Genomic DNA, 24,608 nt, shown 5'->3' with positions numbered 1-24,608 from the left:
TTGCGAACATTTCCTGTTTGATCATTCATAGACCAAGGAATAATTTTGGTATTGCTACTATCTAATAGCTTGACGACTGGTTTTGATCGTGATCTTAGTGCAGTCTTGTCACCTGTGTTTAGTTTAGTTTAGTGATACAGTACGGAAACAGGCCCTTCGGTCCACTGAGTGCACGCCGACCAGCGATCCCCGCACATTAACACTATCCTACACACACTAGGGACAATTTACACATACACCAAGCCAATTAACCTACAAACTTGTACGTCTTTGGAGTGTGGGAGGAAACCGAAGATCTTGGAGAAAACCCACTCAGGTCACGGGGAGAACGTACAAACTCCGTACAGACAGCACCCATAGTCGGGATGGAACCCAGGTCTCTGGCGCTATAAGGCAGCAACTCTACCGCTGCACCACTGTGCAGCCCGTATCTGTGCTCTTTCCTCCCAAGTCTTAAAGACATACTGGTTGGTAGGTCAATTGGATGCTGTACACTCCCTCATTGCTTCTACTCTGGGGCTGTAGAGAGCATCCTGTCCGGCAACATTACAGTCTGGTTTGGGAACAGCTCTGCCCAGGACAGGATGGCCCTGCAGAGAGTAGTGCGTTCGGCAGAACGCACCATGGGAACTACACTCGTCCCCCTGCAGGACCTATACATCAGGAGGTGCAGATCCAGAGCAAGCAAGATCATGAGGGACCCCTGCCACCCCAGTAACGGACTGTTCCAGATGCTACGATCAGGCAAACGTCTCCGCTGTCACGCTGTGAAAACGGAGAGGATGAGACGGAGCTTCTTCCCACAGGCCATCAGGACTGTCAACTTTTATAACCCCAGAGACTAAATTTTTGTCAACACTTTTTGTGCTATGTTTAGTAACTTATTAACTTTATTTATATGCTGCAACTGTAATTCTTTTTGTGCATAACCCGCAGGCATTGCCACTTTCATTTCACTGCACATCGAGTATGTGTATGTGACAAATAAATTTGACTTGACTTGAAAGGTGATGATGGGCTAGAGAATAGGCCAAGGTTTATTATTGTCATGTGTACCGAGGGTCAGTTAAAAGTGTTCTTTGGCATGCTATCCAATCAAATCAGATATTATATATAAATACAATCAACCCAAACTCGAGTGCAATAGGTAGAGCAGATACAGAGTGCATAGTATAGTTCAACCATTCTAGCAGAATTAGGCCATTCGGCCCATTAAACCTACTCCACCATTCAATCGTGGCTGATCTATCTTTCCCTCTCAACCCCATTCTCCTACCTTCTCCCCATAACCCCTGACACCCGTACTAATCAAGAATCTGTCGATCTCCGCCTTAAACATTGACTTGGCCTCCAAGTCCTTAGCATTGTAGTGCACCAATTCCAGAGACAAAAAGTCTAATGCCCACAATGGGGTAGATGTGAATTAGACTGGTGCCTGACTTGTGGAAGGACTATTTGGAAGCCTGCTGACAGAGGGGGTAAAAGCTGTTCTCGAGTCCAGCGGTGCGCGTTTTCAAGCCTCTGTACCTTCCGCCTGATGAAGGAATGGCCAGTTTTTGTAAAAAAAGTCCAGAAAGTAAGTGGGACAATGGAATGTGTGACCTCTTACAGGATGATGGCGTCTTACATCGTTAGAACTATGAAAACGCCGCACATGTTGCAAGGCAGAGTTGGATTTCAAATCGAAAGATGAAGATGAGCATTAAGGACAATACTTCTCAATAAAAGAGGGGAAAGAAACTGGGTGGCTGCCTCTCAGCGAATGTGAAAAGCAATGAAGCGAGACTTATAGGAGAAACATTAGATGGAAACCCTCATGCCCCTGATGCTAGGGAATTGGGAAATAAGAGTAGAATTATGTCCCGTGAAAGACAATCAGTTAGTGGAATCAGATGACAAGTGTTTTAGAGAAGATGTTGAAGTAAGATTCAAGGAAAACCATCAAATTACATTCTAATAAATCAGAGTATCACAGATGAATCAATATTAAATTCCATTTCAGATCAACTTCTGTGTCCTGGAACTAGAGAACCATAATTTCACCTGCAGAAAATTTCTCTATGGCTCTGCAATAAAATAGCCCGAGATAATTGAATTCAGGGACTCGTTTTTCATTCTTTTCAGTCAAAACTGGTTTCTATTTTATTACAAGGTTGTGCATTGGTAGCTTTTTTGCATCTTGCCTAATAACATCCAATTTTCAAACTGAAAATACAGGTTATGGAGCTAATGTATTGGCCTTTAAAGCAAGGTTTAAAGTAAATGTACTGCGAGAGGAAGACACAAGGAACAGCATTTATTCACAAAATGCTGGAGTAACTCAGCAGGTCAGGCAGCATCTCGAGAGAGAGAAGGAATGGGTGACGTTTCGGGTCGAGACCCTTCTTCAGACTGATGTCAGGGGGGCGGGACAAAGGAAGGATATAGGTGGAGACAGGAAGATAGAGGGAGATCTGGGAAGGAGGAGGGGAAGAGAGGGACAGAGGAACTATCTAAAATTGGAGAAGTCGATGTTCATACCACTGGGCTGCAAACTGCCCAGGCGAAATATGAGGTGCTGTTCCTCCAATTTCCGGTGGGCCTCACTATGGCACTGGAGGAGGCCCATGACAGAAAGGTCAGACTGGAATGGGAGGGGGAGTTGAAGTGCTCGGCCACCGGGAGATCAGTTTGGTTAATGCGGACCAAGCGCAGGTGTTCAGCGAAGCGATCGCCGAGTCTGCGCTTGGTTTCGCCGATGTTAATAAGTTGACATCTAGAGCAGCGGATGCAATAGATGAGGTTGGAGGAGGTGCAGGTGAACCTAGGAACAGCAGATGCTGGAATCTTGAGTAAAACAATCTTGAGTGCTGGAGGAACTCAACAGGTCAGGCAGCAGGTATGGAGGGAATGGATTAGTGAAACTCCGTCTGTACATTCCTTCCACAGGTAATGCCTGACCCACTGAGTTACTCCAGCACCAGAGAGAGTGAGCTGCCTGCAATGTGGAACTCAGACTAGGAGGCTTGAACCACCTCCAGAATCCTCTGTGAGTACAGTATATTGGCTATATATCAGGGTTACAGGGTTGCAGTTGTACAGGGCCCTAGTGAGACCGCACCTGGAGTACAGTTTTGGTCTCCAAATTTGAGGAAGGATATTCTTGCTATTGAGGGCGTGCAGCGTAGGTTTACTAGGTTAATTCCCGGAATGGCGGGACTGTCGTATGTTGAAAGACTGGAGCGACTAGGCTTGTATACACTGGAATTTAGAAGGATGAGAGGGGATCTTATCGAAACGTATAAGATTATTAAGGGGTTGGACACGTTGGAGGCAGGAAACATGTTCCCAATGTTGGGGGAGTCCAGAACCAGGGGCCACAGTTTAAGAATAAGGGGTAAGCCATTTAGAACAGAGATGAGGAAAAACATTTTCAGTCAGAGAGTTGTGAATCTGTGGAATTCTCTGCCTCAGAGGGCAGTGGAAGCCAATTCTCTGAATACATTCAAGAGAGAGCTGGATAGAGCTCTTAAGGATAGCGGAGTCAGGGGTACTGATTGAGAATGATCAGCCATGATCACATTGAATGGCGGTGCTGGCTCGAAGGGCCGAATGGCCTCCTCCTGCACCTATTGTCTATTGTCTATATGGAGAGGCAGCATGGAATCAGGCCCTTTAACGCATCAATCTGGGAAGATTAGCCACCATACTAATTCTATTCTGACCCATTTTATTGGCCCTGTAGCAGAAGCGTCCATGTGGCGGGGCTGGAAACTGGAAGTGCCCTGAGCTAATTCTGCTACCACCACCATCTATTGTACAAGTGACGGCTCCCACTGATTGTCGCCGGAGGCTTGCGCCCTTTTCAGGACGATGACAGCGATGTAACATTTGAAACATAGACGATGGTCACGAAAGAAGAACCATTTTATTCTCACCACATAGCCATCAACTCCTCTCATATTTTACCACTAAGAACAATTTAAAAGGACCTACTCTTTGGAATGTGGGAGGAAACCAAGCGCATCTGGGTGGCACAGCGTAGATCGATCCTGACTACGGTTGCTGTTTATACAGAGTTTGTACGTTCTCCCCGTGACCGCGTGGGTTTTCTCCGGGGGCTCCAGTTTCGACGTGCACGCCTAAGACATAAAGGTCTTGCAAAGAAAATGGTACTGTATGGCAGAGAACTACGATTCCCATAAGCATTGTAACTGTGCACAAAATTGCAGTCTGTAGGTTCAACATTTCCTCATGCAAGGTCCTTGCTGTCCCCATTAATGTAGGGAAAATAAATTAAAGTCATCTTACTGAAGGTAGCAGTTGGCACAAAGGGGTGATTAGCCAGCTTCAAGCAACTTAGGTAAGTTAGATGGTATCACAAAATGCTGGAGTAACTTAGCGGGTCAGGCAGCATCTCTGGAGAGAAGGAATGGGTGACGTTTCGGGTCGAGACCCTTCTTCAGACCCTTCCATCAGTCTGAAGAAGGGTCTCGACCCGAAACATCACCCATTCCTTCTCTCCAGAAATGCTGCCTGACCCGCTGAGTTACTCCAGCATTTTGTGAATACCTTCGATTTGTACCAGCATCTGCAGTTATTTTCCTACATTCCTAGGTAAGTTACATGTTATATTTCAAGATTCCAGTACTAAGCACTCAGTATATATAGGTAATTGAAGGTCGCAGGGGTCCATAGTGGGCTGAAGGGCCTGTCCTGTGCTGCATGAGATTATTAGTCAGCCTCAAGCAATTTAGATTTTATATTTCAAGATTCCAGTATTAAGCACCGAGTACAGATAGGTAATTGAGGGGTAGCATGGGCCACAGGGCCTATTCCTCAGCTGCACGATTAAGCTATTTTCAGATCAGATACTTGTTTGAAACAAAAAAAGGCCAAACTTTTTACTGCCATTCCAAATTGTCCGCGGTGGTGTCACTTTATTGAAACGCAAGCAAAGATGATCTCAATGTCAGGCTGGACGTTTTATGCTATTCCAGCAATGGTGATAAACACCAATATCAGGATAGTGCACTATAAAGATAACGTGTTTAATCTCACCTCCTGCCTTCTCCCACCTTAAATAAAGGACCTCACGCAGCAAGACGTTGTTTTAAATGCTCAGCACCTTTCTGCCAGTCCCTGCCCTGTGGCTTGAGCCGACATTTATCCTAACACCACCATTAATTGATTTGGTTCATTGAGCTAAGATAGCCAGTGCATTCTGATCTATCAGTTCGTGTGGGAAGTCACTGCCCTCTCAGAAAAGTATCGTACTATGGGTGCTGTCTGTACCGTTTGTTCATTTTTCCTCCATGACCTGCATGGGTTTTCTCCGGTTTCCTCCCACACTCCAAAGGCAGACAGGTTCGTTGGTTAATTGGCTTCAGTAATGATTGTAAATTGTCCCTAGTGGGTAAGTGCTAGTGTATGGGGTGATCACAGGTCAGCGTGGGCTGAAGAGCCTGTTTCCACGCTGTATCCCAAAACGAAAAAACACACTGGGACAGGCCCTTCAGCCCTGCCTGTACATGGTCCATATCCACGCACGTACCTGTCTAAATGCCTCTTAAATGTTGCAATTGTACCTGCTTCCACAATCTACCAGTTGATCTGCTAAAGAACTTGCCTCGTAAATTCCTCCCACGCACTAGTAGAAATAAGGAAACAAATAAGGAACAGGGCAGCACGGTGGCACAGCGGTAGAGTTGCTGCCTTACAGCGAATGCAGCACCGGAGACTCGGGTTCGATCCTGACTACGGGTGCCGTCTGTACGGAGTTTGTACGTTCTCCCCGTGACCTGCGTGGGTTTTCTCCGGGATCTCCGGTTTCCTCCCACACTCCAAAGACGTGCAGGTTTGAAGGTTAATTGGCTGGGCAAATGTAAAAAATTGTCCCTAGTGGGTGTAGGATAGTGTTAGTGTGCGGGGATCGCTGGGCAGCACGGACCCAGTGGGCCGAAGGGCCTGTTTCTGCGCTGTATCTCTAAATCTAGATATTAGTTTACAAAAAGACGTTAAGGTGCTGGAGTAACTCAGCAGGTCAGGCAGCATCCTAGTCAACATGGATAGGTGATGTTTTGGTTTGGGACTCGTTTTCAGACAGATTGAGAGTGGGAGGGAAGGAGAAAGAAAGCTGGAAGGAGGCAGGACAAAGCGTAGCACGTAATCTGTGAACACAAGTGAAGGCGGGTTTTGATAAAATTCTCATATTAAATCTGACCTGCAGTACTTGACATTTCCACCTTGGAAAACCAACTCCATCTTTCCTAGCTATGCCACTAAATACTTATTTCTGCTTATCCTGCGGCCTCCAATGTACCGGAGAAAACAATCCAAATTTGTAACTGTGCGAATAGCATAAAGCTATCAAACTATATATAATGCAAGAGCTGCCTATGTCAGAGGTCATAGGGGCAGGAATTAGGCCCTTCGGCCCATCAAGTCTACTCCGTCATTCAATCATGGCTGGTCTATCTCTCCCTCCTAACCCGATTCTCCCGCTTTCTTCCCATAATCCCCAAAACCCGTACTAATCAAAAATCTATCTCTGCCTTTAAAATATCAATTGACTTGACTTCCACAGCCTTCTGTGGCAAAGAATTCCACAGATTCACCACCCTCTGACTAAAGAAGTTCCTTCTCATCTCCTTCCTAAAGGCACGTCCTCTGGTCCTAGACTCTCTCACTAGTGGAAACATCCTCTCCACATCCACTCTATCCAAACCTTTCACTATTCGGTAAGTTCGTTAATTCCAGAGGTAGAAGAATTAGTTCTAAAGACCGGAAAGTCAACGATCCGCAGTTGTGGACCACTTGTCATCAGGCATAATCATCCTCACAAATATAATCTGGTGATCAGTATTCAAAGAAATCCATTTTGTGGCATTTTCTCCCCTTTCCTTATCTCACTATATAATTTAACTCACTTTCAAGGCTGATATTGAATTGACATTCAACATTTCATCACCAGCACATTTCCAAATTCACAGCACATCCGTGTCTCGACCGGAAATGTCACCCATTCCTTCTCTCCAGAGATGCTGCCTGTCCCGCTGAGTTACTCCAACATTTGTGTCCACCGTCGGTTTAAACCAGCATCTGCAGTTCCTTCCTACACATCAGTTAATGGTATTCCACATCATTCTTCAAACCCATCCCCTCTTTCCATCATCCCTTCAGCACCTGGTCTTTATGAATTCCTCCAAATACTTCTTGATGTTATGCACTCGTTAATGACGACAAATTGCAGGGTCAAAATCTTTAAAGGCGACTATAATCATTTGAAAACAGTAGATTAAGAGAGCCAAGGCTAAGAACACCTGCTACTGAAGTTGTAAAGAACATGAAATGTACAAAATGGTGAGGATGAGAATTCTAGTTAAAAATTAATGCAACATAACTTCCAAAAGCATTGTCAGGCTTACAGAGCAGAGCCATTGGCCATTGGCACTTCGTGTAATTTACCACCCAATATGGTCATGGTAGATCATTCAAATACTCTCAATTTACACATCAGATCCTTCATCCCAAGAACATCTAACTCCCTAAGTATTCAATTATTTGCCTCCTAATGCTTTGATAGGAAATGCCACAGGTTCACAACAAATCGTCCAGTGTTAAATGGCCTACCCCTTTATCTTTAGACTGTGATCCTGAACTCCCAGCTGCCAGGAACATCCATCCTGCTTTTAAATCGTTCAGTCCTGTTAGGCCTGGAGTTCAAGCCTGGAGCGTTAGGCCTGGAGTTCAAGCCTGGAGCGTTAGGCCTGGAGTTCAAGCCTGGAGCCTCCAATCGTTCAAGCCTGGAGCGGCTAGGCTTGTATACACTGGAATTTAGAAGGATGAGAGGGGATCTTATCGAAACATATAAGATTATTAAGGGGTTGGACACGTTAGAGGCAGGAAACATGTTCCCAATGTTTGGGGAGTCCAGAACCAGGGGCCACAGTTTAAGAATAAGGGGTAGGCCATTTAGAACGGAGATGAGGAAAAACTTTTTCAGTCAGAGAGTTGTAAATCTGTGGAATTCTCTGCCTCAGAAGGCAGTGGAGGCCAATTCTCTGAATGCATTCAAGAGAGAGCTAGATAGAGCTCTTAAGGATAGCGGAGTCAGGGGGTATGGGGAGAAGGCAGGAACAGGGTACTGAATGAGAATGATCAGCCATGATCACATTGAATGGAGGTGCTGGCTCGAAGTCCGAATGGCCTACTCCTGCACCTATTGTCTATTGTCTAATCTTTGGTGGATTTCTACGAGATCCCCTCTTATTCTTCTAAACTCTAATGAACAGGCAACTATCAAAAGATTGGAAAATGGTTTACAGCCATTTAAAAATAACACTTCAGTAGCTAAGAATTAAAAACATTACTCTCACCAAATTCTTTAATGTTGCATTACAAAATGACTTTCAAAATTAGATAATGGCCTAAAAAAAGAAACACATTTCAGTTAAATTCAGGCTGGACATGGAAACAAAAACCAAAAGGAAGGAATATGTCTAGAATTTAATTCCATTCCAGCAAGTGTACTAGTTCTTGTAAATCTAAGTGCAGAAACAAGGAACTGGTTAAGGATGCTGGTTAATACAAAAAAGATACAAAGTGCTGGAGTAAGTCAGCAGGTCAGGCAGCATCTCTGGAGAACACGGATAGATGGCGATTTGGGTCGGGACCCTTCTTCCTTACCGCCTCTTCAAGCTGTTTACTCCCTTACTCCAGTTAGTCTGAAGAAGTTACCTCAGCACTTTGTGTCCTTTATTGTTGATCTAACCCCACTACAGAGAACAGTAGTTTTCTGATAGTACACACTTGCACTGTTAGCCAGTTAACTGGTCAATTAACAAATCTGCAGAAGGAGTGGGGGGGGATACTGAATGAAGCATCTACCTCCAACCTTTGTTAAATCAAACACAGAAGAAAGAATATATTTTGCTAATAAACACAAAATTATATAGGAGAGTTTCAATCTCCTCAAATTCTTCTTTTCATTCAGCGACTGTTGGGAATTCTAACAAATATAAAGTTATGGAAACAGTAGCAAATGCACAACCCAGTTTGGCAGGAAGCTTAAGGCAATATCTAGTCAAAAAGATGTGTGCTGAATGAAACAATTTATAGTCAGGGTGGGAGGAAAAAAAGATAGGGATTCAATCGCACAGATTAGCCACTTTATTTGCTAATAAACACTGGAAATTAAAAGCAATTTGTCAGAAATCAAAAGCTAAACTTGTTTTACAGTATAAAGAACATTCTTAAACAACGGTTATGAGCACGGTGCAGAAATGCACAAATGAAATGTTCATTTTGAAGCCGCAAGCTGGTTTCTCCATGAGTTGTTGGTCAATCGAGGCAGACTTCACAGGCTGTAATACACTTCACTGGTAATAAAGCTCCAAGTTCATTCCATCGTGGATCTCATCTGAAGGTAATTTTGGTCAAGGCTCTTACACACTGGTCGGCAGAGTGGCGCAGCTGTAGAGTTGCTGCCTTACAGCTTTTGCCGCGCCGGAGACTACGGGTGCTGTCTGTACGGAGTTTGTACGTTCTCCCCGTGACCGAGTGGGTTTTCTCCGAGATCTTCAGTTTCCTCCCACAGTCCACAGACATACAGGTATGTAGGTTAATTGGCTTGGTGTACATGTAAATTGTCCCAAGTGTGTGTAGGATAGTGTTAATGTGGGGGTGATCGCTGGGCCGAAGTGTCTGTATCTGCACTGTATCTCTAAACTAAACCAAACACACACACACACACACAATACAGAACAATACAGAACAATCAACACAACCATGCATAGCGGAGAACTGTTTCTTTCCAGAGATTTTTTTTTTAAAGTGCAAATCATGGAAATTGACTTAATTTAAAATAATTCCAAATCTTAGGAGATAGTTTTTTTGTGTTGAAAATAAATCACATATTCTTGAACGGGAAAACAAAATTGAAATGTGAACAGATGAACTTTCAGAAAGTTTTGATAAAACTTAGAACTTCAGAAAGAAGTGATAAAACTATGTCATTAGTTGCTTCTCTGAAGATGAAAAATTTGTGGCAATTTCCAGTTCATTGAGAACCAATAAATTGTCTATGTACTTAAGGGCATTTGGTTGAATTGGCTACCAAATTCCCAAGTAATAGTGGGCAGCAGTGGTAAAGATGCTGTGCATTTTCTTTGACCAGAAAACTGTTCTTTGGAAATTAGGATTAGATGTTATGAGCCATGTACTAAAATTGACAAAAGTTAATCTCAACCACCAACCCCTCCCCCACCACCCCCCCTCCCCCCAGCTAACTCAGAGTCTGAAATAGCTGAAATCATAAGCGTAAATTCATAACAGCAAAGGATACAATCCTCCAACTGGACATGATTCTTGAAAATGGTGTACCTAAAATTGGAAAAGTTAAAGTTAGAACAAGGAATTGAAATAAACTTTTTTTTCATTTTCTTCAACCAATCCAGGATTACACTTTTATTTCAACTTCAGCTAAAGGGCTGGAGAATTTTGAGGGGAAGTTTTGTTTTGAAAGCAGAGAGAAAGAAACATGGAACATTTTAGAGAGGTTAAAACAATTCCAGTTCAGGACCAAAAAGCCAAGTAAGAGAACAAACCATTTTTTCAAGACGAGCTTGTCCCATTTTGTTCCAGTCTGTGCAGCTATTAACTTCTTCAAATCTTTAATGGTATCATCAGGGCTGGAAAAATGAAATATTAAGGAACGAAAACACATTGATCTGCGAGACATTCTGTTCATTATCCTGTGTAAGTGGTCCCTTTTTGCTTCCAAACATAAACAGATTAAATCCAAGTCTAATTCAGCAATTTTTTGCAAAATATCAGTCCCCTGTCATTTTATTTTTTTACAAATCAGTTCTGACTCAAAATGAAATTGATTTATTGCCAACTGGTGACAAATACAATGAACTATTCATGCAATCATCGTTTTTTGATTAGGACACTGTGGACATGTTCCTTGGCTGTAGTTGACTGTTGGGACTCGAGCTTGATCATAATCATTAGCAGTTAAGCAGTATATCAGCTGCTGAAATGACTGCTGATCTCTCAAAAAGATCTCATATTCTCCAAAATTAAAATCATGCTCAACAGCTTTTCTTTCTCACAAATGGAAGGTGGACTCCAATGCACTCCCACCAGGATTGATACTTTATTATCATGTGACATATCAAAGTGAAATTCTTCGTTTTACATACCATCCATACAATATGCAGAGTTGCCACATATAGGGTGCCGACAAGGTTTACCAGGTTTAGGCTGCAATATACGTAAGCTTTACTAACACTCCAATAACTGTGCCCAATACATTTTATTCATGTAGACACAAGAAACTACAGGAGTGTAGGAAGGAACTGCAGATGCTGGTTTGAACCGAAGATAGACACAGAATGTTGGAGTAACTCAGCTGGACAGGCAGCATCTCTGGAGAGAAGGAATGGGCGGCGTTTCGGGTCAAGACCCTTCTTCAGATTAGTCAGGGGAGAGGGAAACGAGAGAACTACAGATGATAGTTCATAGAAAAACGACACAAAGTGCTGGTGTAACTCAGTGGGTCAGCCTAACCCACTGAGTTATTTAAGCAGTGTAGGAAAATAACTGCAGATGCTGATAGAACTCGAAGGTATTTTTTCACAAAATGCTGGAGTAACTCAGCAGGTCAGGCAGCATCTCAGGAGAGAAGGAATGGGTGACGTTTCGGGTCGAGACCCTTCTTCAGACTGATGTCAGGAGGGCGGGACAAAGGAAGGATATAGGTGGAGACAGGAAGATAGAGGGAGAACTGGGAAGGGAAGAGAGGGACAGAGGAACTATCTAAAGTTGGAGAAGTCAATGTTCATACCGCTGGGCTGCAAGCTGCCCAAGCGAAATATGAGGTGCTGTTCCTCCAATTTCCGGTGGGCCTCACTATGGCACTGAAGGAGGCCCATGACAGAAAGGTCAGACTGGGAGTGGGAGGGGGAGTTGAAGTGCTCAGCCACCGGGAGATCAGGTTGGTTAAGGCGGACTGAGCGAAGGTGTTGAGCGAAACGATCGCCGAGCCTGCGTTTGGTTTCGCCGATGTAAAGAAGTTGACATCTAGAGCAGTTATTTAAGCATGTAGATACAATGGTACTCATTATGTCTATGGATGCAGAGGCATAACCAATAGGGCAAACAAGGACCACTATCAAACAATCAAACAATCAAAATCCTATTTGAAAAGGACACAGCATTTACCAGCCATCTTAAAAAGGATACTTGCACTTCACACGTACTTTCTTCCCCAAACGGTCATTGCAAATGATCTCAATCATTTTTAAGAATTCCTGGAAAGATGAGGAATGGAAGTTTAAAAAGAAAACAAAGCCACCTGCATCCCGAATCAAAATTTCCCAAAGTAATTCACTCCATGATTTGGTTATTTTGACCGTCACCATCTCCATATTCAGTATTCTCATGGAATTTATAAATGGTGACTGAAGAAGGGTCTTGACCCGAAACGTCACCCATCCATGTTCCCCAGAGATGCGGCCTGACCTGATGAGTTACTCCAGCTCTGTGTCTGTAAGATTTGAGAAGTTTTCCCTCATTTGGAAAGCAACACAATTCAACACAAAACCAAAGAGCGGCAGTTTGGACATTTTAAACGGGAGACTGGGGCTGATAGCGGAGAAAGGCTGCAGTCAGTTTACCAAAGGATGTCACAATCTGTGGGTCCTAAAATGGCTGCAGGACCTCGTGACCAGCCACAAAAGGTAAAAACCTTACATCCCAGTCTCTAGGTTTTCTGCAAAGCCATGGCCAGAACAAAGGATGGGTATTGGCCATGCAGAAACCTACGAAACCAGGTCGGAGTCCAGACACTGGGGCGCTGACATCAGCATACTCACAATGCCCCAAGCCGACCTAAACAGTTCATCTCAGTGAGGGGGCACAATAGCCCATAGAAAACTACCTGGTAGGTGATGGGAAACCAGTTAACACCCATCACCTCACAATGAAATCCCAATTTACACCGTCTGGCCATCCCCGGTATCCCCGAACATAAGCGCAGATCAGAAGAAAACCTCATACATATCTTTTTGAACAAAGAGATTCCAAGATCTGGCGGGAGATAGGACGGGTCAGAAACAGTATAACTGGCCACTACTTTTGGGTGAAAAAGTTAAGTCAAGTTAAGTCAACTCTAGAAGAAAACCTGCAAGGAACGCAAGCAGGCAAGAAAACGAATGCAGGAGGAAGAAAAGACAGGCAAGAAGAACGGATGCAAGAGAGAGGAACAGGCACGCAACTCGAGGAGAAATACTGCAGCACGAACAGCCAGTAACCCCAGTAATAGCCCCATGGTGAGCATGCACCCAGATCTTGCATATCCTGGACATAGTTTAGTGTAGAGGGGAGGGTGGTTTGAATAAACGTGGGTGTGTAAAAGAGTGTGTGTTGGTCAATTTTGCGATGTGTCATACGTTCCCCATCTTACAGTCGTGTATATGTCTTATGGAACTGTGTGTGTTTTATGATTCATAGTTATAAGTATTCGTGTGATTCGGTATGTGTTTTATAGACATGTATTATAGAACTATAAATATATTCATGGACAATAGTCCCAAATGCTGAATAAAAGCCTTTTCATTTAAACCCTGGTTTTGAAATCTGGTCTGGTTGAATTTTTTCTGCACTATAAGAGCTCCTGCATCTAAGCCCAGTGTCTAGAACCGTAAGGGGTGAGTGGGTCGAACCACTCACGGGGAACCAGTGTGCACGGCCTGGTCAAGGGATCAGAGCAAGGCACGGGGACCTTGGGTCGGGCGAAAGCTCGGCGCAGAAACCCCTTACAGTGTCCTTTGGTGTATTTACAAATGGATTGATTTAATCAAGTTATTGTCTGCTGTTCAATTCAATTATAAGCAAAATGTGGGTGGATATTCTTCTTGAAGTTACCTTGGTTTAACATTAACCTACAGGATAAAGAATTAAGCTAACGTCCAAGATAACCATGGGTCCTGGGTTTCATCAATATCGAATTACACCATTCAGCCCACTGTACCCATGCTGGCCCTTTACTAGATTTCTCCAATTGAATCCATTCCTCTCCCCTCTTCAGCCGTGTTTAATTTAGTTTAGAAATAGTGTAGAAACAGGCCCTTTGACCCCCATGGGCCATACCGATCAGTGATTGCCCATACACAAGTTCAATTCTACCCAAAGGGGACAATTTACAGAAGCTAATAAACCTACAAAGCTACACTTCTTTGGAATGTAGAAGGAAACCGGAACGTCTAGAAAAAGAACCACGCGGTCATAGAAACATAGAAATTAGGTGCAGGAGTAGGCCATTCGGCCCTTCGAGCCTGCACCGCCATTCAATATGATCATGGCTGATCATCCAACTCAGTATCCCGTACCTGCCTTCTCTCCATACCCCCTGATCCCTTTAGCCACAAGGGCCACATCTAACTCCCTCTTAAATACAGCAAATGAACTGGCCTCAACTACCTTCTGTGGCAGAGAATTCCAGATTCACCACTCTCTGTGAAATAAAACTTTCTCATCTCGGTCCTAAAAGACTTCCCTCTTATCCTTAAACTGTGACCCCTTGTTCTGGACTTCCCCAACATCGGGAACAATCTTCCTGCATCTAGCCTGTCCAACCCATTAAGAATTTTGTAAGTTTCTATAAGATCCCCCCTCAATCTTCTAAATTCCAGCGAGTACAACGAGTCACAGAAAGAACGTGCAAACTCTGTAGTCAGAATCAAACCCGGGTCTCTGGCGCTGTAAGGCAGCAAATCGACCGCTGAGCCACCGTGCTACCTTACACTATAGGGAGCTTGGGTAGATAGAGCACTGTGTCTCTATCCAATTAACTAACATCGAGAAAATTGATTTAACTCAGACATTAGGTCTATTTATTAGGCTGTGTGGTTCGTAATAGTGATTGCAAAGATGATATTATCATTAAAGACAAAATGCTGAAGTCACCATTAATGATAAAAGAACAAAATAACACTGCTGCGCTGGTCAAGAAGGCACAGCAACGACTGTTCTACTTAAGAACACTGAAGATGTCTGGTCTACCCCAACAGCTGCTGACGACATTCTACCGCTGCATCATAGAGAGCATCCTAACACATGGCATCATTGTATGGTATCTCAGCTGCACGGAGGCAGAGAGGAAAGCTCTTCAGCGGGTAGTCCATAGAGCTCAGAGGACCATCGGAACACATCTACCAGCCTTGGAGGGCATCTACAACACACGATGCCTCAGAAAAGCCACCAGCATCCACAAAGACTCTTCAAACCCCTGCAACAGTCTGTTTGAACTTCTACCATCGAGCAGACGATACAAGGCCTTCTACGCCCGCACCTCCAGACTCAGGAACAGCTTCATCCCCAGGGCCATAGCTGCTATGAACCGGTCCTGCTGGGCCGGATGGTCACATCACACAGTGATCCGGCACAGATCTACTTGCACTTTATTCTGTTTTAAAACTGTTACAATTTGTTTCATTGGGTTGTTTAAATTAATACTGACTAGCTAATTAATTTATTGCATCGTATGGGAGGCGCATTCCCAATCTCGTTGTACCCCTGTACAATGACAATAAAGATATATTGTATTGTATTGTATTGTAATATGATCCGGCGAATAGTATTGGTTATGCTATTAACAGCAGTGATAATTTAAAATGTTGCAAGTGCAGGAAACCAGAACTAAAACTGAAATACACTCAGCAGGTCAGGAACACCAGTTGCTAACCCTAACGATGGGTCTGTGTTGCTAATAGCAAGCTAGACATTACAAACAGCGCTGATACAGCTCAGAAAGAGAGAATTAACTAATGTTGGAGATTCTGAAATCAGGTATAGAAAGCTGCAACTTGCCCACAGAAGACGAGGGGGATTGTTCCTCACGTTTGTGTTGAACCTTGCTGGCATAGTTAAGGAGGCCACATACAGATAGGTCAGAGTGAGAGAGTGGGTCAGAGTGAGAGAGTGGGGTGGATAATTAAAGTGAAAAGCAAATAGAAACTTGGAAACAAGAAACTGTGGATGCTGGTTTATCAAGGATAGTCAAAGTGCTGGAGTAACTCAGTGGGTTAGGCAGCATCCCTGGATAGGTGACATTTCGGGTCGGGACCCTTCTTCATACTGATTACAGGGGTGGGAGGAAAGAAAGCCAGAAACTTAGGATTGCTTCTGAAAATTGAACACATGTTCCGTAAAGCAATCACCCAGTGTTTTGATTTTTCCAATGCAATGGAAACCACAACAGAAGTATACACAATTAGCCCAATGATGTTTTCAACAATATTAAAATTTGTGAATAGTGATATTATAATACTATTAATTATACTGATACAGTAAAGGATTGTACTGGAGAGGGTGCAGAGATGACCCACCAAAAAAGTGCCTGGAACATTATAGAACATAGCACCGAACCGGCCCTTCGGCCCACAATGTTTGTGATGAACATAATGTCAAATTAAACTGATCTCAACTTCCTGTACATATCCTTCTATTCCCTGAAGTTCCATGTGCCCCTCTAAAGGCCACTTAAACAATGTTTCAGTTACAAGTAGAGGCTGGGTAAGCTGGCCTTGTTTTACATGGTGTGGAGGAAGGAACTGCAGATGTTGGTTTAAGCTGAAGATAGACACAAAATGCCAGAGTAACTCAGCAGGTCAGACAGCATCTCTGGAGAAAAGGAATTGTCGAGACCCTTAGGAAGAGAGGGGTGGTTCTCCCCTCTACAACACTAATGATCACGCTAATAATAACAAAAGCAAGAATAACTACAACACCAAGAATAATAACTACAATAGTAATAATAACAATAGTAAGATAGTAATACCCTCAACACTAATAATAATGACTACAACACTAATAACAATAACTGCAACATTAATAACTTCAACAGTATTAATAACACTGACAACTACACTGTTCTGAAGAAGGGTCTTGACCCAAAACATCACCCATTCCTTCTCTCCCGAGATGCTGCCTGACCTGCTGAGTTACTCCAGTATTTTGTGAAACTGATAGCTACACTAATAATAACACTAATAATAATAATAGTAAGAACTACAACACTAATAATAATAACTACAACACAAATAATAACAATCATAAGAATAACTACAAGACAACAGTAAAAATAACCGGTAAGATAGTAATACCTACAACACTAATAATAACAACCACAACACTAATTAAAAACAACAAAATTAATAACTGGGACCGCAACTATTTACAATATACATTAATGACTTGGATGAAGGGATTAAAAGTAACATTAGCAAATTTGCAGATCATACAAAACTGGGTGGTAGTGTGAGCTGTGAGGAAGATGCTATGAGGTTGCAGGGTGACTTGGACAGGTTGTGTGAGTGGGCGGATGCATGGCAGATGCAGTTTAATGTGGATAAGTGTGAGGTTATCCACTTTGGTGGTAAGAATAAGAAGGCAGATTATTATCCGAATGGTGTCAAGTTAGGAAAAGGGGACGTACAACGAGATCTTGGTGTCCTAGTGCATCAGTCACTAAAAGGAAGCATGCAGGCACAGCAGGCAGAGGAGTTGAGTATAGGAACAAAGAGGTTCTTCTGCAGTTGTATAGGGCCCTAGTGAGACCGCACCTGGAGTACTGTGTGCAGTTTTGGTCTCCAAATTTGAGGAAGGATATTCTTGCTATTGAGGGCGTGCAGCGTAGGTTTACGAGGTTAATTCCTGGAATGGCGGGACTGTCGTATGTTGAAATACTGGAGCGGCTACATGTTCCCAATGTTGGGGGAATCCAGAACAAGGGGCCACAGTTTAATAATGAGGGGTAGGCCATTTAGAACAGAGATGAGGAAAACTTTTTCAGTCAGAGTTGTGAATCTGTGGAATTCACTGCCTCAGAAGGCAGTGGAGGCCAATTCTCTGAATGCATTCAAGAGAGAGCTAGATAGAGCTCTTAAGGATAGCGGAGTCAGGGGGTATGGGGAGAAGGCAGGAACGGGGTACTGATTAAGAATGATCAGCCATGATCGCATTGAATGGCGGTGCTGGCTCACAGGGCCGAATGGCCTCCTCCTGCACCTATTGACTACAACATTAATAACTACGATACTAATAACTCCAATGTTAATAATAACTACAACACTAATAAAAACAACATTAATAACCACAATACTAGTAACTCCAACGTTAATAATAACTACACTAATACAAACAACAACATTGATAACTACAATACTAATAACTCCAACGTTAATAATAACTACAACACTAATACAAACTACAACATTAATAACTACAATACTAATAACTCCAACGTTAATAATAACTACAACACTAATACAAACTACAACATTAATAACTACAATACTAATAAAAACAACATTAATAACTACAATACTAATAACTCTAACGTTAATAATAACAACATTAATTAAAAACTACATTAATAACTACAATACTAATAACTCTAACGTTAATAATAACTACAACATTAATAAAAACTACATTAATAACTACAATACTAATAACTCTAACGTTAATAATAACTACAACATTAATAAAAACTACATTAATAACTACAATACTAATAACTCTAACGTTAATAATAACTACAACATTAATAAAAACTACATTAATAACTACAATACTAATAACTCCAACGTTAATAATAACTACATTAATAACTACAATACTAATAACTCTAACGTTAATAATAACAACATTAATTAAAAACTACATTAATAACTACAATACTAATAACTCCAACGTTAATAATAACTACACTAATAAAAACTACATTAATAACTACAATACTAATAACTCCAACGTTAATAATAACTACACTAATAAAAACTACATTAAGAACTACAATACTACTAATAACTCCAACGTTAATAACTACAACACTAATACAATCTACAACATTAATAACTACAATACTAATAACTCCAACGTTAATAATAATAACAAACTACATCATTAACAATAATAATCCAGGGCAATGCAATGTGTAGAAGGATCGCTGCAGCCCGAGTGCAAAGGCCGCCTGGGCCCACAGTGAGGGCGATACAGCCACTACCGCCATGAAAATGTAAAAACAAAGTCAAGCTTAATCTCTAACGCGACCGACGTTGAGAGTTTGAGGCGACTAATTGTGGAGGAGAGCATCGCTTACCTACCGACCACGCAGCTCCACTACTACCGCTCAGGCTCCACTTTCCGGAGCAACGACGACTAGGCCGCAGGGTGACCACGCCCCCCTGGTTGATTGACAGCCGGAGTGCCCAATCAGGTGACGTGTGAGTTGTCCCGCCCCCTCTCATTGGAGGCAGTCAAGAGCAAAGATACTAGAGGAGCCGGATGGACCACTCCGTTGAAATCGCCTATACTGAAGTGTAGTACGCAAAGAAGCGTCATTTTAGTAAGCAAAACCCGCCGTTCGCTCTGCCTCTCGCAGTGTAATCAGTGGTTTTTTTTGGGGGGGGGGACAGTATGTGTGACGTTAGAGGCAGGAAACATGTTCCCAATGTTGGGGGAGTCCAGAACCAGGGGCCACAGTTTAAAAATAAGGGGTAGGCCATTTAGAACTGAGATGAGGAAAAACTTTTTCATTCAGAGAGTTGTGAATCTGTGGAATTCTCTGCCTCAGAAGGCAGTGGAGGCCAGTTCTCTGGATGCATTAAAGAGAGAGTTAGATAGAGCTCTTAAGGATAGCGGAGTCAGGGGGTATGGGGAGAAGGCAGGAACGGGGTACTGATTGAGAATGATCCAAATACCAAATACGTACAGGTATGTAGGTTAATTGGCTGGGTAAATGTAAAAATTGTCCCTAGTGGGTGTAGGATAGTGTTAATGTGCGGGGATCACTGGGCGGCACGGACTTGGAGGGCCGAAAAGGCCTGTTTCCGGCTGTATATATATGATATGATATGATATGATATGATATGATCAGCCATGATCACATTGAATGGCGGTGCTGGCTCGAAGGACAGAATGGCCTACTCCTGCACCTATTGTCTATGGTCTATTGTGATGATACCATTAAAATGCAGAATATATCTCATCCATCAATTCACAGATTTTTGTTTTTTTTCTGTTTAAATGTTGCTGCAAGTTTCTGCCTACTAAAATGGCGTCGTGACATACCCACGGTTTGTAGTGTCGAGTGGTCTATCTTGCTCCTCTAGTATCTTTGGTCAAGGGATTCTCTCCCTCACTCTCTCTCTTTTTTTACCGGTAGCAGGTTAGGTTGCATCGTGGGCGGGGCTGGACCGTAATTGATGTGCGAGTTGACGAATCACCGAGCGGAATCGTGGACAGGGGCGTTGATTGACGTCGAGACCAACCAATGGAGGTGGATAGTAGAGGGGGCGGTAGTTTGGAGAGGTGGTTGACTGACGTCGGCGAGGACCAATCGCAGTTGGGAAATGGGGAAGAGGGCGGGCTTTGGCGTCTACGTTGACCAATCCGGGGGAAGGGGGCGGGCTCTCGGGGCCCGCAGCCAGCAAGTTCGGTTGCGCCGGGAGGCGGCGTCGGCGGCGGCAGCAGTGCGAGGACGATGGCCGACGAGGAGCCACTACCCTCCGGCTGGGAGAAGCGGATGAGCCGAAAGTCAGGTACCGCTCCTTCAACAACAACAACCACAACAATATAATCCGCAACGCAGCGAGGCAGTGATGCTCTGAAGTAAAAACGTTGGGGAGGGGACAGAATGGTATCGCATGTGAGTGTGGGGCCTGCGGCAGGGATGGAGGGGTGTGGGACATAAGCCCCTAGGCCTAGGGGTGGGGGAAAGAAGCCTGAGGGGTGGGGACAGAGCTCTGTTGCATGTGCGGAACCTGGGGAGGGGAGGAAAGATGGATCCTGGGGGAGAGGGAGGTAGGAGTAGGAGGGGGAGGAGTAGGAGGGGTGGGGGAGGAGTAGGAGGGGTGGGGGAGGAGGGGGAGGGGTAGGAGGGGTGGGGGAGGAGTAGGAGGGGTGGGGAGGAGTAGGAGGGGTGGGGGAGGGGTAGGAGGGGGGAGGGGTAGGAGGGGTGGGGGAGGAGTGGGAGGGGTGGGGAAGGAGTAGGAGGGGGGAGGGGTGGGGAAGGAGTAGGAGGGGGGAGGGGTGGGGAAGGGGTAGGAGGGGTGGGGAAGGAGTAGGAGGGGGGAGGGGTGGGGAAGGGGTAGGAGGGGTGGGGAAGGGGTAGGAGGGGGGAGTAGGAGGGGTAGGGAAGGGGAGTAGGATGGGTGGGGGGGGGGGGGGGAGGATGTGGAGAATGGGGAAAGAAGATCGGGTGGGGGGGGATAGAAACTGGTGTCACATGTGTGGGCCTGCGGCAGAGAGGGTCTGAGGGGGTGGGGCACAGAAGCTCTGAGGTGGTGGGACACAGAAGCCCTGAGGAGGTGGGCCACAGAAGCCCTGAGGAGGTGGGCCACAGAAGCCCTGAGGGGGTGGGGAACAGAAGCCCTGAGGGGGTGGGCCACAGAAGCCCCGAGGGGGTGGGGAACAGAAGCCCCGAGGCGGTGGGGCACTGAAATCCTGAGGGGGTGGGGCACAAGCCCTGAGGGGGTGGGGGAAAGAAGCCATAGCGGGGGTGGGGCACTGAAGTCCTGAGGGGGTGGGGAACTGAAGCCCTGAGCGGGTGGGGAACAGAAGCCCTGAGGGGGTGGTGCACAGAAGCCCTGAGGGGGTGGGTAAGATGGGTGCCCTGGAGGTGTGGATGGGTAGGATAGGCGCCCTGGGAGATTGGGTGGGTCAGATGTTTGCCCTGACAAGTTGTGTGGGTAAAATGTGTCTGGGGTGAGAGGATATCTCCAAGGCAAGGAATGGATGGAAGTTTCGGAAGGGGGAGTAAAGAGTACTCCAGATGAGGTAAGATGGGTGCTTGAAGAGTGATATTGGCCGAGGCAGGATGGGTGAGTAAGGTGTGTGTTCCTGGTGTGGGAGGGTAAGATGAGTTCCCCTAAGGGGGCAGTATAGGATGTTCTGGAATTCTTTAACATTGACACACAACATCGGATTAAAGAGCAAGGAAACCTCTCCTAATCACTCACCTATCGTCTTCAGCCAACTGATGGATCAGTGTTTATTCATTTTGAAGATTACATTTGGAAGAAGAAGAATTTATCATTCAGAAAAAAAAGTGCTGGAGGAATTGGGCTGCATTTTGGGGGTGAATTGGACAAATTAGTTGGTCTGGGACCCTGTAGATTGATGGAGTAGCTCCCCACGACTCCATCAGTCTGTCTCTTCATATCATCATATCATATATATACAGCGCGGAAACAGGCCTTTTCGGCCGACCAAGTCCGCGCCGCCCAGCGATCCCCGTACACTCTTGCACCACTGCAGCCTGAACCCCTGAGTTCCTACAGCAACTTGTTTTTGGCTCAAGATTCCAGAGTCTGCAGTTTTTGTGTACTCATTAATTGAGTTGGCTGAATTCTGAAGCCACTGCTGATGGGTTTAGTCTGCAATGAGTGAAACAATGTGAGAAAGATACTTAAATGGCCTTTCCCTTGCCAATCTGCCTAACTTGGTCCATGGCGGCCATTTTCCACGGACCAAGCCCTATTTTCACACTGAGGATGCCATTCTGCTCTGTGGTAATATCATTGTGCTGAATGGGATTGGATAGATCTGGCGGACCAGTTCTAGGCATCCAGACGACACTGTGGACCATTTGCAGCAAAAAATGTATATCTTCGCAATCTGTAATGTCATGACCCAATGCTAAATTACAAGCATGCAAGGAGTAGCACCAGGTATATCTAAAAAATGAGGAGCCAATTAAGCAGTAGTGCAGCAGAGGATTAAACGTGTGTTGTTCCAGATCCACCTGATCTTTCAATCATTGGCTTCAGTCTGACTGAATCTGGTCATATAACTGTAGACAATAGACAATAGGTGCAGGAGTAGGCCATTTGGCCCTTCGAGCCAGCACCGCCATTCAATGTGATCATGGCTGATCATTCTCAATCAGTACCCCGTTCCTGCTTTCTCCCCATACCCCCTGACTCCGCTATCCTTAAGAGCTCTATCTAGCTCTCCCTTGAATGTATTCAGAGAATTGGCCTCCACTGCCCTCTGAGGCAGAGAATTCCACAGATTCACAAATCTCTGACTGAGAAAGTTTTTCCTCATCTCTGTTCTAAATGGCCTACCCCTTATTCTTAAACTGTGGCCCCTGGTTCTGGACTCCCCCAACATTGGGAACATGTTTCCTGCCTCTAATGTGTCCAACCCCTTAATAATCTTATATGTTTCGATAAGATCTCCTCTCATCCTTCTAAATTCCAGTGTATACAAGCCTAGTCGCTCCAGTCTTTCAACATATGACAGTCCCGCCATTCCGGGAATTAACCTAGTAAACCTATGCTGCATGCCCTCAATAGCAAGAATATCCTTCCTCAAATTTGGAGACCAAAACTGCACACAGTACTCCAGGTGCGGTCTCACTAGGGCCCTGTACAACTGCAGAAGGACCTCTTTACTCATATACTCAACTCCTCTTGTTATGAAGGCCAACATTTCATTGGCTTTCTTGACTGACTGCTGTACCTGCATGTTTCCTTTCAGTGACTGATGCACTAGGACACGCAGATCACGTTGTACGTCCCCTTTTCCTAACTTGACACCATTCAGATAATAATCTGCCTTCCTATTCTTACCTCCAAAGTGGATAATCTCACATTTATCCACATTAAACTGCATCTGCCAAGCATCTGCCCACTCACACAACCTGTCCAAGTCACCCTGCAACCTCATAGCATCTTCCTCACAGTTCACACTGCCACCCAGCTTTGTATCATCTGCAAATTTGCTAATGGTACTTTTAATCCCTTCATCCAAGTCATTGATGTATATTGTAAATAGCTGCGGTCCCAACACCGAGCCTTGCGGTACCCCACTAGTCACTGCCTGCCATTCTGAAAGGGACCCATTTATCCCTACTCTTTGGTTTCTGTCTGTCAACCAACTTTCTATCCATGTTAGTACCCTACCTCCAATACCATGTGCTCTAATTTTGCCCACCAATCTCCTATGTGGGACCTTGTCGAAGGCTTTCTGAAAGTCGATGTACACCACATCCACCGGCTCTCCCCTGTCAATTTTCCTAGTTACATCCTCAAAAAATTCCAGTAGATTAGTCAAGCATGATTTCCCCTTCGTAAATCTATGCTGACTCGGAACGATCCTGTTACTGCTATCCAAATGCTCCACAATTTTGTCTTTTATAATTGACTCCAGCATCTTCCCCACCACTGATGTCAGACTAACTGGTCTATAATTTCCCGTTTTCTCTCTCCCTCCTTTCTTGAAAAGTGGGATAACATTAGCTACCCTCCAATCCACAGGAACTGACCCGGAATCTATAGAACATTGGAAAATAATCACTAATGCGTCCACTATTTCTAGAGCCACCTCCTTAAGCACCCTGGGATGCAGACCATCAGGCCCTGGGGATTTATCAGCCTTGAGTCCCATCAGTCTACCCAAAACTTTTTCCTGCCTAATGTGGATTTCCTCCAGTTCCTCTGTCACCCTAGGATCTCTGGCCACGAGAACATCTGGGAGATTGTTTGTATCCTCCTTAGTGAAGACGGATCTAAAGTACCGGTTCAACTCGTCTGCCATTTCCTTGTTCCCCA

At 44.4% G+C, this 24,608-nt stretch overlaps 2 protein-coding genes across 4 annotated transcripts in view; one reads left to right on the top strand and one right to left on the bottom strand.

Moving 5' to 3' along the window:
* Window positions 1–8,351: 8,351 nt before the first annotated feature.
* ubl5 (ubiquitin like protein 5) lies at window positions 8,352–19,230 on the bottom strand. Of its 2 annotated transcripts, none has more exons than XM_078429308.1 (5): window positions 19,151–19,230; window positions 12,229–12,296; window positions 10,587–10,670; window positions 10,325–10,362; window positions 8,352–9,400 (listed from the first exon to the last, which is right to left on the bottom strand). In XM_078429308.1, exons 2-5 carry the CDS (start codon window positions 12,282–12,284, stop codon window positions 9,357–9,359), a joined length of 222 nt encoding a protein of 73 aa, XP_078285434.1. In that variant the 5' UTR covers window positions 12,285–12,296; window positions 19,151–19,230; the 3' UTR covers window positions 8,352–9,356. The 2 variants fall into 2 exon arrangements, with proteins under 2 accessions (XP_078285434.1, XP_078285435.1); XM_078429309.1 differs by having other exon boundaries at window positions 19,155–19,230.
* Window positions 19,231–20,463: 1,233 nt separating this feature from the next.
* Window positions 20,464–24,608, top strand: part of pin1 (peptidylprolyl cis/trans isomerase, NIMA-interacting 1) — a 35,251-nt gene continuing 31,106 nt past the window's right edge. The window contains exon 1 of one of the 2 annotated variants that reach the window (XM_078429510.1): window positions 20,464–20,591. In XM_078429510.1, coding sequence (XP_078285636.1) covers window positions 20,534–20,591 — 58 coding nt within the window. In that variant the 5' untranslated portion in view covers window positions 20,464–20,533. Of the gene's footprint in view, window positions 20,592–20,671; window positions 20,699–24,608 lie in introns of those variants that run through there. The other variant, XM_078429509.1, reaches the window with a different exon arrangement.

Source organism: Rhinoraja longicauda, chromosome 37 (genome assembly GCF_053455715.1).
Source record: "Rhinoraja longicauda isolate Sanriku21f chromosome 37, sRhiLon1.1, whole genome shotgun sequence".
Taxonomy (NCBI): domain Eukaryota; kingdom Metazoa; phylum Chordata; class Chondrichthyes; order Rajiformes; family Arhynchobatidae; genus Rhinoraja; species Rhinoraja longicauda.
Note: the sequence above shows the minus strand (reverse complement) of the source record. Positions and strands in the feature narration are given on the sequence as shown.

Bases quoted from the DNA above. Each gene is read 5' to 3' on its own strand.
- ubl5 (XM_078429308.1), bottom strand. From the start codon at position 12,284: ATGATTGAGATCATTTGCAATGACCGTTTGGGGAAGAAAGTACGTGTG. The intron at 10,671-12,228 runs GTATCCTTTTTA...TCATTTTTCCAG, and splicing joins AAAGTACGTGTGAAGTGCAA to CCCTGATGATACCATTAAAG. The intron at 10,363-10,586 runs GTTTGTTCTCTT...TTCCAATTTTAG, and splicing joins AAGCTCGTCTTGAAAAAATG to GTACACCATTTTCAAGAATC.